The sequence below is a fragment of the Panicum hallii genome, chromosome 1 (assembly GCF_002211085.1).
Source record: "Panicum hallii strain FIL2 chromosome 1, PHallii_v3.1, whole genome shotgun sequence".
NCBI classification, from domain to species: Eukaryota; Viridiplantae; Streptophyta; class Magnoliopsida; order Poales; family Poaceae; genus Panicum; species Panicum hallii.
Genome location: NC_038042.1, coordinates 8,418,475 through 8,436,753, shown reverse-complemented (window position 1 = coordinate 8,436,753; position 18,279 = coordinate 8,418,475). Strand labels below are relative to the sequence as shown.

The window sequence follows — 18,279 nt, the reverse complement described above, 5'->3', positions numbered from 1 at the left end:
CATCACCTTTGCACATAGCGAATCCTGTTTCAATAGTAATCTCCAACCTTGTTTTCCCAATATTGCCTGATTGAACAAAGTGAAATCTCTGAAGCCCATTCCCCCTTTGGCACTTTGACCGTGTCAGCTTCTTCCCCCTTTGCCAATGGATCTTGTGGTTGTCTAGAGAGCTACCCCACCAATAATTTGAGACAACCGACGTCAGTTTGCGGCACACAGCCAAGGAGAGCTTGAAACAAGACATTGGATATGTTGGCACCGATTGAGCATTAGCCTTGAGCAAAACTTCCCATGCCACACAGCTCAATGTTTTCTCTGCCCAGCCTCCAATGAAACCATGTACCCGGGCCGGAACATAATTAAAGGTATCGGAGTTGCCTCGTCCAGCAGCAGTTGGCAGCCCCAGATACCTTTCGCCGAGTGCCTTCTTTGGAATCTGAAGGCTCGAATGCACAGCTCCCTTGGCTTCTTGTAGACAATTTGGAGAGAAAAAAGATCGCTGACTTGCTCTTGTTCACCAATTGTCCAGAACCTTTGTTGTACGCCTCCAGAATCGAAGCAACCCGATCAGCTCCTCTTTTAGATGCCTGAGTAAAAATCATGCAATCATCAGCGAATAAAAGATGGGAAATCCATGGAGCATTCCTGCTTATAAGTATGAAAGGCCCCACTTTCTTCAGCATATAGAAGAGATCTTCTGAACATAATAAGAACAAATACGGCGAAATTGGGTCGCTCTACCTAATGCCCCTGGTTGGCTTGAAAGTGTCTGAAAACACCCATAATTAGAGAGCAAATCTTATACAGAACATTACACAAGAAAATTGACCGGTACCATAACAGTCCTGCGAATTGCTCACCTTTAGTATAAGAATAAGGAGGATTTTATTCATCTCACCTGGAAGATCCCCTCCATTCACAAAACCCAGCACTGCGCTGATAACACAGGACTTGACCGGCTGCTAATGAGTTTGAAAAAACCCAGCATTGAAACCATCGACCCCCGGAGCCTTGTTTGGACCATCACTATTTTGATCATCAACGTGACACCCTGAATACGGCTTTATGAAGCTACTGCATTTCTTCGTAGGTTTTGGAGAACAATTCCAACGAAGCCTCTGACACCGGGCCCGGGGAAGTCAGTTGACGACAAGTGACCCGTGGGGCCCACCAGGACAAGACAAAGCAGAAAGCCGACGGAGTTCCCGTGCAGTTACTGACGTGCAGTTCTGCCACTAACTTGTGGGACCACCTCTCCGCTGGCCCACGCGTCAGTGGAAGAGCTGCCCTTGATCCTCGTCTGCCTAGGACAGCGGAGCCGTCTTCTCTCTCTCGGACAGCGCACGAGCACGAGAGGAAACGCCCGCCTCCTCAGTCCTCACCAGTTCGTCCCCGGCCCGGTTTCGCTCCATCCCACTTCTCAGAATCCGATGGCCAACATCCCCGCCACTCCGGCGGCCGCGGTAGCGACCGGAAACCGCGTCTCGCCCTCGCCTCGCTCTTCCCCTTGCCTGCCGCGGAGGACGGCCATGCTGCCGTCGATTGGGGCCGCCGCAGGCCCCCCTTCGTGGTCGTCGAGGGGAGCGGCGGCGGTGGCCAGGGCCGCCACGGGCTCCGACAAGGCCGGTGAGTGTGCCCTGCGATGAGCCCGGCTCGAGGGCTGTAGAGATACTGAGATAGCGTACTTGCACGTTTTTTTTGTTCTGCCCAGGTTTGTTTCTACTTTCAAATACTGTAGCAATTTGCATCAGTTTTCAGAAGTGTGTCGCGGTGATTCGGTCGAGACCCTGTAGATTTCGCGTGCAGATTTGATTTCATTTCGTCTCGTGTATGAGAACTTTTGTTACAGAATTCCCACTCATCTCTGAAGTCGTAGGGAGACTTGTCGTTGCTGAATTTACGCAAATCCTCTTTGCCGAGGTCTCAAGACTCGAGCGAGCCGTGTCTTTCCTCGGGATATGTGTAATTGTAAACATTTCCGGATGGAGTCTGAATAATTCCAAGTGCGCAGAGGCATTTAGTTGTGTTCTTTAGGTGGAGAGTGGGTGAGTTCATGCTGACAGGGGACTTCAGTTGTTGGTTTGTTGGTGGCTTGATTTGATGATGATCCTGTGAGTGATGGTGACTGGAGGCCGGCTCCTTCTGTCAAGTGTGGGAATTTGAAGATAATAGAATTGCTACCAACTCGTCGTGACTCCCTGTCCTTTTCTTGTTGATTGGGTGGGCTGCAAATGGTTGGATAATTTGAAAAATGGTGAAATGCATACACAAGATTGTATTTTGAAGAGTGTATCTGTGGCTGTGACCCAACTTTTCATAACTTTAAATTATTTTAGATACTTCTGGAAGGATAACAGCTTTGGTTCTTTAGTGTTGATCTGAGTTATTTTCTAGATGAAAAAAGAACAGCAAAATCCTGATAAAATTGTCCTCAGAATTTTTTTTATATGCTCTAGATTGTTGTGTTTCTCTCATATGATAGCTTTTTCAGTACATTATACAAGGGAAAATGAAGGAGGGTGCGGGGGGAACAGACATGTATTACGAAATTAAATGTATTTAACTACTAAAAATGACACTGGTGTACCATGCAAACCTCAGAATTATATGCTTCCTGGAACTAAAGATCATCTTTGCCATGCAGCAGCGGCAAGGACTATTATCAATCCAAACAATGTCCCTGTCTTGTCTTTCTCTGAGGTGGGCTTTCCTGTCTTTTATATTGTTCGGTGGCACTGGTTTAATTGACATCTCTAGATAACATTTATAAGACACAGTGGTTAGTTGCTTCTTTTCTTTCGAGAGATTCTTATTTTTCATGATTATGCTCTCTTCTTGATTAATTCCTATTTGACCTATGCACAATTGTGCATCATGTATCCATAATTAGCATGCTGATAAAAACCGCGTTCCTTTTGTGTGGTCTTTTTAGAACCATTTGTTACAGCCACAGTATGTTCAGATCAGTTGGATTGTTTTGAGCATTTGTTTCTTATATGACTAATAGTTGGAAAGTGGTAACTCTGCACCTAAACACTGTAAATGTTGAATCAATTCCTTTAAAACATCTATCAGTTGTACCTTCAGCCATGCTGGAATAGTTTCATTATATCTGTAGAAGCTGGGCATGGTTCTGCATGATACTTCATTACATATTTACATGATTGGTTAAAATAGGTTTTTCTCCTTCATTATACTGTCAAAACTCAAACATGATATACTGCATGTCTTTAAATCCATAACTTTTCCCCTCAAGGTTGCTGAAAGGCTTGATACATTCCAAGCGTCTGGTGCTAGGAATCAAAATTACATGGCCATGTACTCTAGTATTTTTGGTGGAATTACAAAAGATCCTTCTGCAATGGTGATACCAATCGATGATCACATGGTTCATAGAGGTCACGGGGTTTTTGATACTGCGGCTATTATGGATGGGTAAGCTCTTCTATAATGTAAATATGAACTACACAATAATTTTATTGTGTGCATGTGATCCACAAAACTTAGAGAGCAAATAAGAAAGCAGCATCCTTTTTTGTTTTATTTCTTTGAAATTTTGATTGAGACATCAGTATGATCTTATTTTCTGAACTGACATATTACTGGCAGTCACCTCTACGAGTTAGAACAGCACCTTGACCGCTTCCTGAGGTCTGCATTGATGGCCAAAATACCATTACCTTTTGATCGCTCAACAATTAGAAGCATACTTATTCAAACTGTGAGTGCATCAAACTGCACTCAAGGATCACTCAGATACTGGTTGTCTGTTGGACCTGGAGACTTCCAGTTATCTTCATCTGGCTGTGCCAACCCAGCCCTCTATGCTGTTGTTATTGAAAGTCCATCCTTACAAGTACCAGCAGGCTGCAAAGTGGTGACGTCATCTATACCGATAAAGTCTCCACAGTTTGCAGTCATGAAAAGCGTGAACTACCTGCCGAATGCACTCACGAAGGTGGAAGGCGAAGAAAATGGTGCATTTACTAGTATTTGGTTGGATGATGAGGGCTTCGTTGCAGAGGGTTCCAATATGAATGTTGGCTTTGTGACGGCCGACAAGGAGCTTCTCATGCCCCGTTTTGACAAGATACTCAGTGGGTGCACAGCAAAGCGGGTTTTGACCCTGGCTGAGCAGCTAGTAGCTGATGGAAGGCTTAGCGGGATAATATCAAGGAATGTGAGTGTTCAGGAAGGGAAGTCAGCTGATGAAATGATGCTTATTGGGAGTGGCATTCTTGTCAAACCTGTTGTTCAATGGGATGATCAGATAATTGGCTCTGGTAAGGAACAGTTCTACATGCTTATTACATACCGCATTTCAAAAGTAACAATGGTGAACAGGAAGTCTAATAAAACTTAACTATGCTCTACTGTGTATGAAGTTGAAATTAGATAGGTCTGGAGTGTGAAAATACACTTTGCCACCCAGAGATTGGTAGACTGTTCAGGTTCATCAGCCACTTTTAGTTTTGTTGGAGAAGTCAGTTGCCTAGATGTAAGGAAATTTCCAAATTAATCAGATAAAAACAAACATCTATCCATATACTCTAATGTAGGGCATTCTAGTACTTTTGGACAAGTATTAAAGGAAATCATTTAATTTTCCTAGGCTTTTAGCTGCATACTTACCTTTTCTATTTCTTCCTCCCTTGCTTAATTTTAGGAACAACTTTAATTATGGCTGGTAAACTAAAAGCTCTCGCAGGGTACATGCGTCTTTTGTTCTCTTCCTTAATATGTCTTAAAATTGCTAGAATGCCTTATATTACAGGACGGAGGGAGTATATAGGAACCGGATTATAATGGCTCAGATAAAAAGATCGCCCACATACATATTTCAATAGATGATAAATTGATGTGGTTGACAGTTTTGTGTATAACAGTAGCAACATAGGTATCATATTTGGTAACAAAGGTTAAAAAGCTTTTAACCATGTCACTGGCTTACTGTGACTCCACAGAGCAAAATACAAATTGTTTTTTTTTTCTACTCCCTCCGTATCAAAATATTTGTCGCCATTGACTTTTTTATAACTTTGACCATTCGTCTTATTCAAAAAAATTATATAAATACCATCTACTTTGTTTGTGATATGCTTTAATATTATAGGTATTTTAAGCATGACTTAACTTTTTGTATGTTTGCAATAAATTTTTGAATAAGACGAATTGTCAAAATTGTAAGAAAAAGTCAATGGCGACAAATATTTTGATACGGAGGGAGTATTTTTTAGTTGGAGTATATATCAAATGCTCAAATACTAATTATTTTTGTTGTTTATTCACAGGACAAGAAGGTCCAATAGCTCAAGCACTTTATGGCCTCATTCTTGAGGACATGAGATCTGGTCCGCCATCTGTTCGTATCCACATCCCTTACTAAAACTTTTTGTAATTTCACTTATGTTTATATAAGGTTACGCATGAACAATGATTTATCGGTTATTAGAGTTCCAAGCTCATTCATATAAAATGTAGAAATTGGATTCTACAATTAAGGTTTTCCTTAGTCCTTATTATAGTTTTTCGCTGGATATTGCTTGGTCCTTGTCATGGTTGTACAAAAATATCGCCGAAAGATGAAACAATAGTCCTACACTCCAAGAAGGATGGTGTCTGAGGCTGTCTAGTCGGTGTTTAGTTTGCAATATTGGTTAGGAGTTAGTTTAGATTACAATTACAATTGTGGAGTCCGTTTGTAACAGGTCAAGCTGTATATGCCGATATCAACTTTGTCATTCTGAAATCGAGTAAATAAAAATTAGTCTTTGTTCTCATCCCTGTTCTCTACGCATCATCCCTATTCCCTGGATGTTCCGTTGACCCGGCGATAAACCTTGTATCACTGGCAAGCAACCGGCAAAGGAGTAGGAAAGGCCAACGATAGATCATCCCTGTTGCTAATGATTCGACAAAGCACTACAAGAAGTCCTATGCACAATAAATTTTCGGTGATGTTTTCGAAACAACGTCATAAACAGATAAGATCTATGATAATTTATAAATTTTCATCATAGATTTGCAAATAGCCCATATGGGCTCTAATTTGGATAAGTTCTTGTAACAAACCTGTAAAAACATCATAGAATGAAAATAGAAATCGTCATGAATTTGATATCACGCTCAAACCACAATGATGATAAAGAAAAATACTTTATAGTTAACAAACTAAAAAAAATATGATTTAGTGACGAGAAAAAGATATCCGTCACTAAGACCATTCACAAATCGTCATAAATTGTTGCAATGATATATTAGTGACGAATGCTATTATTTTTCCATGACAACTAGCAAGTGTCACATCTATTAGCTCGTCAATAAATTCGGCAAAAATATGGCCAAAAGAGGAGTCGATCACTGAACCAACTAACCACTAAGTTGGCCAAGGGGGACTCCAACCCGCCATAAGGAAGACAATTAACCACCTTACAAATGAGCTGTGCTATCATTCGTTAATATGTTTGGTATTTTTCTTTTAAACAAGATGTGCTCATGTTTTATTTCGAACTCGTTTTGATCCAGCGACAAATTTGGCCCAAGCAGTCCAGCCAGCTTCACGGTCGCGCGGGAAGCCCAACAGCTGGTCAAGCGGGAAGCCCAGCAGCCCAGCAGCGAGCTAGGCCAGCCCAGCCCAGCAGCCCAACATATTTGTACAAATGATGCCACGTGAAGTGAGATGGAGACCACATGCATATGTACACTTCAGTTTTCTCTTTTTAATCCGGGTTCAAGTTTGTAATTGGTATTCTCCCTCGTAAGAACACCAAATTCAATGATTCTTATTCTAGAAATTTTTCTAAAATCACGATCTTTCATTTAATGCTATTTTTTAAATGTTAATTGATATTTCTTAGATCTTTTTCATGTGGCATATTTTCTTCAATCTAAATAGAGAATAGAAAAACATGTAACAATTGCTAATGTGAGTTAATATTTTATAGCATTATGTTTAACATAAGGTTGTGTCCAAATTTGAAGTGCATACGAGTCTGAAAATATCATGAGGTATTTAAATTCTAAAGTTTGATATGAGTTATATGTAACTAAGTGAGAGATGTATCAATTTATAAACAATGTATGGTCTCACTTTATTAAAATTATTTAAAGTTTTTATGGCAAGCTTATAGAATAAAAATATATTATCATGTCAATTCTTAGAATTTATGACAAAATTTAGATATTATTGTAATTATTATGTGGTAATTTGAAGGTAAAAGTTTGAATTTTCCCTAGCAGACAATTTAACTTTTCATATATTTTTTGTATATGAGCTAAAATAGAACATATGAGATTAAATATAAATTTTGTGTAATTTTTTTAATTTTATTGAACCTACACATAGTTCAACAAGGAATTACTTTCGATAAGCACGTAGAAATTTATTTAAATCATAGAAAATACCAAATTTGTTCAGAAATTTATGGAACTCTTATAATGTCTGTTATATGGAAAAAAATGTTTTGGTGTATTTAAGTAATTTACTTTGCAAGTTACTTCACAATGGTACCTGATTTTCTTATTTGTGGAATAGAAAAGCAACTTTTTGCACAACAACTGCCAATGTAAATCCACTAAAGCTAATAAGAGGGTAAAGGTAGATCTGTATCCAAATTTCAAGTGCATATGAGTAACAAAAGACTTTAAGGTGTGTAAACTTCAAAGTTTGACATAAGTCGTATGAAACAATATGAGAGATCTCTCCATTTTATGAACAAAGTATGCTTCAATTTTCATAAAATCTTATAAAACTTTTATGTAAAGTTTATACATCCATAAAATGATTCTATGACAATTTACATAATTTTTGCAGAAGTTTTAGATATTATTATTATTATTATTATTATTATTATTATTATTTTGTAACAAGGTTGCAAGTAGAAATTTGAATTATCCCTAGCAAATATTTAAAATTTTCATTATATCATCAGGAATCTAAGTGAGAAGAACAATGAGAGATATAATGACAGTAGTCTTTCCATTTCAATGCCATCATTGCTAGTTTGGATCTTACGACTACTTTCTCGGTATTAACTCCATCTACTACTTATCCATCTAGATAGCATTTGGTTGGAGAGCGGAGTAGGATGGAATGAATCCATCTCTCACTTTAGATTGGAATTATTCCATATCTGCATTTAGTTAGAGGGATGGAACGGTTCTACTTTTGTATTTGATTTTAGTGATGGAGATACAATGGTTTGGATATTTTTATGTTTTATTTCAGTGATGGAGATACAATGGTTTGGATTCCATCAAACACCGTTACATGCGGGTCTCATTTGTTGCTGAAATAGAGCAGACCACATCCCTTCTTCCTCATCCCGTGGTGCAGCCGCGACGTCCCGGCCGTCTCGCCCACGCCACAGCCACCACACCGCTCCAGCTGCCTTGCCCACGCCGCCACCACTCCGCTTGCTCCGCTCGCAATGCCCGCCCGATCGCTCCGCAAGTGCCACCACCGCTAGGCCGCCCCGCTGCCCGCGTGCAACAGCTTGCCCCGGCCGCCGTGCTCACTAATTTAATCGCATGAGCCGCGGCCCTGCTGGGTTGGCTGCCTATGCCGCGGCTCCGCACGCCGAATTGGCCACATTCATTGTCGGCTAGCCTGTTGATTCCGCTGCATGCACTTGTAGTCCGGCTTGGCGCAGCTCGCCGGCTTGGCGCTTGCTACCGCTTTTGCCGAGCGTGAGAGCGAGAAGCACGAACGAGAGAGGGAGGGGCGCGTGACGGAAGATAGACACATTCCACCAGGATGAACTTGTCCGGTTGTTTTCCTGGAACCAAGTCATCCTGAATCTTTAAGGAATATTCTTCTTTGGGGGGATGAATCCATCCTCACTCTCCAACCCAACGCTACAAAAATTGGAATGGAATGGTTTAGAACCCTCTAACCAAACACTACCCTAATCTTCTGCCGTACGTCATGACGAGTAAAGGTGTATCTATGTCATCTACGTGCAAGCAATAATTTTTAGGCGGATAATGTTGGGGCTCTTTGTCAATCTCGCGTAGCGGTGACTAGTTTGATAGTACTTACTAATTTAGATAAAAAGATAACTACAAGTGGCTACATAATTCTGGCACATTAATTAGATAAAAAGATAACTACAACTGGCTATAAAATTCTAGCACATCTGGTCGCAAACAACGTGCAAAAAAGATATTCCATCCGAACCCTTTTGTAAGGCGTATTTTATTTTTTAAATTGACTAATATGTAAGACCAATCTCAATAGGAATATCTATGAGTGTTATTAGCATTAAATATTATACCACATCAGCAAATTTGCTAACATGATAGTCATTTATGAGGAGAGAGAAGGGAGAATTTCATGGAATGAGAAAGGAGTGTCATCACCATGATACTCCTCCGGCACAGTTACCAAGTTTTCAGTTTTGGTAACTGTGTGATGACACTCCCCACTGAGACTGGCCTAAGAGCAACTCCAAGAGCCTAGGTAAATCCATTTGGCTAGGTAAATTTGGAAACACTTCAAAAAAAAAACCCATCCAACAGCCTCTCTTTCTTCCTCTCCTATGTATCGGGCTTGGCATCTTCTCCCCTCCGCTAGCCTTTTTTTTGCTGAGCACCCTCCGCTCGCCATCCCCCTCCTCCCCCGCGCACGCTCCTATTGCCGCGCCATTTTCCGGTCCCACGCGCCATCGTGCCCTCGCGCCCTCGCATTCCCTCTTGCTCGCGAGCCGTCGCGCCCTGCTTCCCCTGCCCCTGCCACTCCCGATAGCCCTTGCGCCGGCGCCGCCCCCTTGCGCCTCTCCCACTCCCTTGCACCAGCGCCGATTGTCTCGCCATGTACAGGCCACCGCGCCCTGCTGCAGTCGCATCATTGCCAACTCCCGCCCTCTCGCGCCGGTGCTGCTCCCGCACCCTACCGCCCTCGCGCTGGCACCGCTCATCCCAATGGTGGCTGGGGAATCCGGCTTGTGGACTGGATCCGCTGGGACTCTTCCCATTCTCCCCTTTTCTTAGTTTGCGCTAGGTATGGGGGATCCGGAGTCACATCGCCATGAGGGAGAGTTGGCTCAATTCGGTGTCGGATCGATGCGCCGTTTGGTGATTACTCCAACAACCTTCGATGGGCGGCTGCCTGATGATCTGCTCAGTGCTGAGCAATTCAACGTGGATGATGGCTGCAATGGTGAGGGACTTGCACAATTGAATTGTTTATTGCGTGAGTATCTGAACTTTTTTTCAAATGAATTGTTGATTGCCTGATTACATGATTTTGCCCTTTACAATATTTGCTGAATTGATGAATTGTTGAATGCTTGAGTACATGATTTTGGCCTTTAAAATACTTGCTGAATTGATGAATTGTTGAATATTCAGTACATGATTTTGCCCTTTACAATATTTGCTGAATTGATGAATTGTTGAATGCCTGAGTACATGATTTTGCCCTTTAGAATACTTGCTGAATTTATGAATTGTTGAATGTTCACTACATGATTTTGCTTTTTACAATATTTGCTGAATTGATGAATTGTTGAATGCTGAGTATATGGTTTTTTCCTTTAGAGTACTTGCTGAATTGTTGAACTTTTTGGTGACAGGTGCTATGGATTCAGGGTATTACACTGACCTTCTAGTGAATGATGACGAAAATTCTCAAGATCATGCACCTCCTAGTGATCCAACCATCCATCATGCTCCTGCAGCAGCAACGAGTTCTCAGGGAAGAAGCAAAAATTTCAGAGATGAGGAGGACATATTTCTTGTGTTAGCTTGGCTAAATGTGGGTATGGATCCTATTCTAGAAGTTGATCAATCACACGGCACATATTGGAGAAGAATACATGAATATTTTCATGGAAACAAGAAGTATGAGTCAAATCGTACATAAGGTTCTTTAATAAACCGTTGGTTCGGTATACAATATGATGTCAATGTGTTTTGTGGATGTCTGTTCAGAATTGAGGCTAGGAACCACAGTGGTTGGTTAGTTGATGATAAGGTAATTACTTCATTTACTTCAAACAAAATTGTTTGTCAGTTCTTCATTTTCATGTTTATTTTGGTTTCAAATGTGCAGATCACAAATGCATGTACATTGTTCAAGGCCGAAGACAAGAAGTAGAGGAAGTTTGCCTACTTGCATTGCTGGAAAATCCTGAAGGATAAGCATGTACACTGTTCAGTGTTGTTTCTTCATGAAACTAGAGTTGCTTTTTTCAATATTTTATTACCATCTCGATGCATGCACTGGCCTGTACATGCATATTTCAGGGTACTGTTCTGTTATTTCTTTCAATAAATACTTCTCAAGGTATTGTATGTGCACACCAAAATAAATATTGCATAAATATCAGTATAATATTCTCGAATAATTATTAAATGGAGTACATAAAAAATACCGAAGAGACATTAATCAATCATATTGTATAAAATCTGAATGGTTTTGCCACAAGTGCTTGATCAGATCTGCCTTAAGCTGAGTATGGGTTTCCTTGTTCTTGATGTTTTTTAATTCTGAATGAAAGCATCCAGTTCAGGTGCAGCATTATGGGAAGCTGTCACCCTTTCTCCCATGTCTTTGTAGTTGCAGACATATTATCCCATATTATCCAAGTTATAATCATATTGTCCCCCATACTAATCTCACTCATTTTCAATAATCATGTTATTCATTATGATGCAAGCCATTATAATATCATGGAGCGTGTCTTCATCCCACATACGAGCCGGCCCAGGAACAATAGCAAAGCGAGATTGTAGAACCCCAAATGCCCTTTCAACATCCTTTCGACATGCTTCGTGTGCCTTGGCAAAATATTTTTTCCTTATTACCTTGTGGCTCTGGAATAGTCTTAACAAAAATTGCCCATGACAGATATATGCCATCTGCTAGATAATAACCCATTGAATAATCATGTCCATTGATGTTGTACTTAACTTGTGGACCTTCCGCCTCAGCAAGGCTTGCAAATGTAGGAGACCTTTGAAGCACATTTATGTCATTATATGAACCAGGCATGCCAAAGAATGCATGCCATATCCATAGATCTTTAGATGGAACTGCTTCCATTATAACTGTAGGCTCTTTTTTATGTCCCTGTACATCCTATGCCATGCAGCAAGATAATTTTTCCAGCTCCACTGCATACAATCTATGAACCCAAGCATACTAGGAAATCCTCTGCTCGCTCCAATTGCAAGTAACCTAGCTTCATTAGACAATCTCATGTACTCCAGTCCCAAACACCTCAACAACAGCTACTACAAACTTTCTTAAAGCTTCTAGAGCGGTACTCTCACCAATACGAATATACTCATCCGAAGCATCACTGGTGCTCCATAAGGTAACGTACGAAAAGCTGCAACGATCTTCTGCAGACAAGATAGTCCTAGCACACCAGCTGCATTCCTCTTTTGCACAAAATAGTCGTCATATTCATCAACAGCGTTCATTATGCAAAGAAATACAGGTCGCCTCATCCGAACCTATACCACGATGCAATTAAAAGATTAGCAATACTATAATAGATGTCACATAAAAATTAGATAAAAATAATTGCAAACTTGCGAACCTGTGTTTAAAAGTCTTTACTCGGAATGTGGGATTATCTGAGAAATAGTCTTTGTAAAGAAGATCATGCCAGAACAGTCTTTCACGATCCACTACATCATGTCCCTTGACATAACCAATTTGACTCGGATGATTAACCGAATCCTCAATGATCATGTGCGCGGCATCAAAAAATAGATCATTCTCATCATCTGAAGAGGAGGGATCAATCAATTCCTTCATTACAATCTGATTGAATTCATCTTCTAACTCCATACTTCTAGGTCATGGTTACCGTCACGCCAGAATCCGCACGTGCGCTGCGCCCAGGCGTCGACCCTCCAGGTGTGACGTTGCGGCGGCATCCAGGCTGCAGTCACCAGGTCAAGCTCGTGGCAGCATCCAGGTGACGGCGCCTCGGCGTTGGACGGAGCGACGAAAAAAATGATCACCACGAAAAAAATCCTACGTTGACCTTATTTGAATATGGAGTCAAGTTTTGAAGAGTCTGCTGGTTTACCGCCCTTTAGGAAGTTCTTTTATATTTTTTGAGTCCTCCTAAAACTTTAAATATAGCTAGGATTATATCTAGGCTCTTGGAGTTGCTCTAAGGGTTGGTGTAATGGTGACGATGCATTTTAATGACGGTCATTCAAGTTGCACGGGCCTAGCTATTGGCTCTATCGTCCTTCCACCTTGATGACGGCTCTGCACGGGATTTGATAGAATAGCGCTGGATTAAATTGTTCTTTTATACGAAATACAAGCTCACACGCCTTACAAAAGACTTACAAAAGGATCCGGAGGGAGTAGATATGTACTGTAGGTATCTTACAAAATTATACAAGAGCTAGCTGTTTCATTTATCAACCTAAATCCTTAAAATAACTTGACACTCAAGAAAACTTGAAACTATACCTGATCATGGGCCGCCCGACCTGATAAACCCGACTCGACCTGCCGAAAAAAACCCAACCCGACCTGACCCGATCGATACGTGGCCGGGCTCAGGCCAAATTTTTCGACCCGACGCAAAACTCGGACCGGGTACGAGCCGAATTTTTTTACCCAAAACCCGACCCAACTCGAAATTTGTACACAAAAAATAAAAATCGGGTTTAACCCGACCGAACCACGTATCGGGTCAGGCTCGGGCCAAAAATTCCAGCTTGATGGTCAGATTGGGCCGGGATCGGGCCGACAAGAAAAAAACCGGGTTTTTTGACCCGATCCGAACCGATCCGACCCGCTAAATGATCAGGTCTGCTTGAAACCAAACATTTCATTGAGAAACCGGTTGGGCGTGGATTTGCAACTAACAGCACCCCCACCGCGCATGCTGCTTTAATTAGTTACATCAAGTCGGCCTTTTATCCATTCAAGAGAAGTCGTCCACGCCACATTTTTTGGAGAAGACAGGAGATGCCGCGCCAAACCCATCCCCGCCCCCGCCCACCCCCCCCCACCCCAAATTTTGCGCGTGCTGGTTACCTAGTAGTTTTCAAAATCAAAATCCATCCCGTCCTTCAGTTCAATATAACGCTAACTAGATCGGCCATCGGAGCCAGATAACTCACCCAAAACTAACCCACCCTCCATCGCCGTCTGCAGGCGAGGCACCGTTATGATGAAAGGAGTCCAGCTCCGGCGAGCCACCACGCTCAAACCACGGAGTGATGAGGAGGCCACGGTGAAAGCCACCCCATTCCTCCCGATGCTGGTCGTCGTGTGGGACATCCTCGTCCGCCTACCGGCGAAGGCGCTCCTCCGCTGCCGCGCGGTCTGCCGCTCCTGGCGCGACCTCACCTCCGGTGACGATTTCCTTCTCGCCCACCACCAGCACCAGCCGTCGCTCCCGCTCCTCTCCTTCGGCGGCGAGATCGACGCCTGCCGAAGAAACGTCGACGCCGCCCTCGACGCCTTCGACTTCCGGCGACGCCCCGCCGAGCGCCGGCCTGTGCTCCGCTTCAGCGACTACAACCGCCGCGGTCCCTCTCTAATGGTACCTTCTACATCTGCAACCCGGCCACGCGCCAGTGGACCACACACTACGAGTGGCGGAGCTACATTCAAACCTGCTGTGACATCGGTAAAAAAAATTGATGACATCGGCAGCCCAACACCAACAGCCAGACGTCTTGCCCTGTTGTAAGTACGTAACCCATAAACTCAATATGCAATGGGCCAACGGCCCATCACAGGGCAGTAGGGCACAACCACACAGGCCTCTTGTTTATTGCTTTGAAGTCCAACGCAGAGACGCTTCGTTTTCCAATTTCCTATCGGTGTCTTCTCGGTTCTCGCCCGCACGGCGACGACGCCGCACCGTGGTAACCGGCAACTCCTCCGCTCCTGCCTCCTGCAGCCTCGGCCGTAGGCTCTGAGGCTCTGAGCCTCTGAGATCAGGTACTGATTACCCCAACACCTCAATTCTCCAAATCTCCAGTGCAATCTCAGTTCAATTTCTGAAGTCTGAATGTTTATTGTTTCAATCTGTTAGCTACTAGTATTTTGACGTCAGATACAAGTGGACAGCAAGAGCCTTGTTAGCTTCTTCAATCTATTCATTTTTGTAGCAAAAGCAAAATGCCAGGTAAGGGATTAATTATTTTGATAACTCATTATAGTGGTTGTTGTACAATCAGATTTTCTGCACGCTCTCTCCTCTTGTGTTAATTATCCTCACTAATTAATAGGTAACCAATGCGCGCTGGAACGATTCTTGAAAAGAAAAGCATCTCCAGCTGGTGATGGAGAGGATCGTGATGCAGTGGTTCCTAGAACAGATGGCAATGCATCAAACATCAATCCTACTGCACATCGTACTTCTCGAATCTCAGGAATGGAGGTAAATTGGGACGAGCTTCCTTATGATCCTGCAGATAGAAGGAGAATATCAGATTACATTGGACAAAAGTTACAAGATGATGTAAGGCGAAAGTATTTGACTAGAGGTCCTTGTAAACCGCCACCTGGTTTCAGATTTCCACAAACTATCATAGCAGGTGTTCCACGTCGATGTCAACATGAATGGTTCACTACATATGATTGGCTAGAGTATAGCGAGAAGGTGGATAAGTGTTTTTGTTTGTATTGCTACTTATTCAGAGATTCCAATGAGGGCCAAGGTGGGAATGATGCATTTGCAATAGATGGTTGGAAAGGATATAACAACACCAATAGGCTTCGAGATCATGTCGGCAGCAAATGCGATAGCTTTCATAACACTGCTGTAAAAAGATGTGATAATTTGTTAAAGCCTGACCAGTCAATTGGTGCTCATTTGAACAAGCAAAGCAATGCCACTAAAGAGAATTATCTCATTCGATTGTCTACATCTATCAAAGCTGTTTGATACTTGCTACATCAAGGTTTAGCTTCCCGTGGCCACGATGAATCAGAAGAGTCTACAAATAAGGGGAATTTTCGAGAGTTGCTACAACTTTTGGCAGAAGAAAATGACAAGGTCAATAAGGCTGTTCAAAGTGCTCCTAGTAACTGTAAGATGGTGGCTCCAGAAATTCAAAAGGATATTGCTAATTGTTTTGCTGAGGTAAGATAAGTTGGGTTTGCTACTTTGTTTTACAAATGATGTTAAAGATGAACTCACAATATTGGTCTCTTTTTGCAGATCATAGTGAATTCTATCATTGAAGAAATTGGCGGGGATGTGTTTTGTCTATTAGTAGATGAATCAGCTGATGTTTCAGGCAAGGAACAGATGGCAGTGGTTGTGCGGTATGTTGACAAGCTTGGGGTCATAAAGGAGAGACTGATTGGCATTGTTCATGTGAAAGAGACGTCAGCTTCATGTCTGAAATCAAACATTGATAATCTGTTTGCTAAGTATGGATTGAGCTTAAAACAAGTGAGAGGACAAGGTTATGATGGAGCTAGCAACATGAGAGGTGAGTTCAATGGTTAAGAGCTTTAATCTTGAGAGAGAATAGCTCAGCGTACTACATCGATTGCTTTGCTCATCAGCTGCAATTAGTCCTTGTTGCAGTAGCTAAAAAGAATGATGATGCCAGTGATTTCTTTGACATGATATCCCTATTACTTTCTGTGGTGGGAGCTTCTTGCAAACGTAAGGATATGATTCGAGAAAAGCAGCAGGAGAGAATTAGAAAAGCTGTAGGTAGTGGAAAAATGAGCAGTGGAACTGGATTAAATCAAGAACAGTCCCTTCAAAGAGCCGGAGACACACGATGGGGTTCTCATTATAAAACCCTTAAGAGTCTGAGCAATTTGTTCCCTGAAGTTATTGATGTGCTCCAGTATGTTGAAAAAGAAGGCCCAAATGATGCGAAGAGACGTCAAGCTCATGGTCTCATAGACTATCTTAAGGATTTTGACTTTGTCTTCCACTTGCATTTGATGTTGCTTATTTTAGGACATGCAAATCCTTTATCATTGTCATTGCAAAGGAAAGATGAAGATATCTTAGAGGCTATGGTAGAAGTGAAGTTAACCAAGTAGAAATTTCAACAAATTAGAGATGATGGTTGGGAATCTTTATTGTAGAACGTATACTCTTTTTGTGAAGAACATGGAATACCTAAGTTGGATATGGACGAGGACTATATAGATCGACATAAGCCAAGGAAAAATACTAACCGCACAAATTATCAGCACTATAGATATGACTGTCTGAACCTAGTTATTGACTTGCAACTTGCAGAGTTCAATGATCGTTTTGATGAGGTGAACTCTAAACTTCTTACCCAGATCGCTTCTTTTAATCCCAAGAACTCTTTTGATGCTTACAAATTTGAAAGTTTGATGGAGTTGGCTCAGTCATACCCAGAAGATTTTGATTCAACACAACTAAAAGATCTTCCTCGTGAGCTTCCTATTTACATCGATAACATGAGAGCTGGTGAAAGATTTGCCAATTTGAATAGTATTTCTGAGCTTGGTAGGATGATGGTGCAGACAAATAAACATCTTTCCTTTTCTTTTATATCGTCTACTGAAGCTCGTACTTGTTCTTCCTATCGCTACTGCATCGGTGGAGAGGTGCTTTTCGGCAATGAAAATTGTGAAGACGGTACTGCATAATCGAATCGGTGATGAATTTATGAATGATTGTATGGTTGCTTCGTGGAACAAGGATTTGCATCGTTTATATCTACTGTGACACCGACTCGCATCTGTTTCACTGGGCAGCAACGGCAAATTGCTGCAGAAATTCCAGTGGGATCGTGTGTTTCTAATGGTCACCAGACATTGGATCAAAGAAAGCCTTTGCAGACATTCATTCTTCCACAATCCAAATCATGGTTTCGTGAAACAACCGCATTTCTTTCGTGGGCTCTAGCGCAGGTTGATGCTTCTTGAACCTTGATGATGTTGATGCCTATAGCTTAACGCCTTACCTCCCTTTGAGTGACTAGGCTATTTAGATACTTACTTCTGTTTAGTAAGCTTGAACCCAGTATTTTGTCTGCTCACCTATGACAATGTATTGTATGTAAACCACTTTGCCATGACAATGACAGTAAAACTTATGTTCATAACTTCTGTTTTTTCCCCAGTATTTTGTTTTGTTTTTCTTCTCCTGCATACCTATGCCAATAATAAAAAACTTTCCAGAACAAGTATACCGTGGCACAAACTTTAGCAGAACACGGTACTCTACTAAGCTTGGAGGTAGGCTGCCTTGTATGCCCATACTGATAATGTTCACTAGCAAAGATCAAGGGAATTTGAGAGTTAAGAATAACAGGGAAGTAGGCAGGACCAGATTTTGG

General features: G+C 41.9%; 1 protein-coding gene and 1 long non-coding RNA gene across 7 annotated transcripts; both read left to right on the top strand.

The window, feature by feature from the left end:
- The first annotated feature begins 1,343 nt into the window (after positions 1-1,343).
- On the top strand, positions 1,344-5,780 carry LOC112876022 (D-amino-acid transaminase, chloroplastic). Of its 3 annotated transcripts, none has more exons than XM_025940054.1 (6): positions 1,344-1,626; positions 2,645-2,700; positions 3,257-3,435; positions 3,610-4,283; positions 5,292-5,366; positions 5,526-5,780. In XM_025940054.1, the coding sequence occupies exons 1-6, from the start codon at positions 1,431-1,433 to the stop codon at positions 5,621-5,623; spliced, it is 1,278 nt and encodes a 425-aa protein (XP_025795839.1). In that variant the 5' UTR covers positions 1,344-1,430; the 3' UTR covers positions 5,624-5,780. The 3 variants fall into 3 exon arrangements, with proteins under 3 accessions (XP_025795839.1, XP_025795847.1, XP_025795855.1); XM_025940062.1 differs by having other exon boundaries at positions 1,348-1,626; positions 2,648-2,700; XM_025940070.1 differs by having other exon boundaries at positions 1,431-1,626; positions 5,292-5,780.
- An 8,469-nt stretch (positions 5,781-14,249) lies between these two features.
- On the top strand, positions 14,250-18,032 carry LOC112880441. Of its 4 annotated transcripts, none has more exons than XR_003226326.1 (5): positions 14,250-14,674; positions 14,784-14,932; positions 15,027-15,119; positions 15,223-16,079; positions 16,158-18,032. It is a non-coding gene; the product is annotated as an uncharacterized LOC112880441 (long non-coding RNA). The 4 variants fall into 4 exon arrangements; XR_003226328.1 differs by having other exon boundaries at positions 14,774-14,932; XR_003226327.1 differs by having other exon boundaries at positions 14,250-14,678.
- Positions 18,033-18,279: the final 247 nt, after the last annotated feature.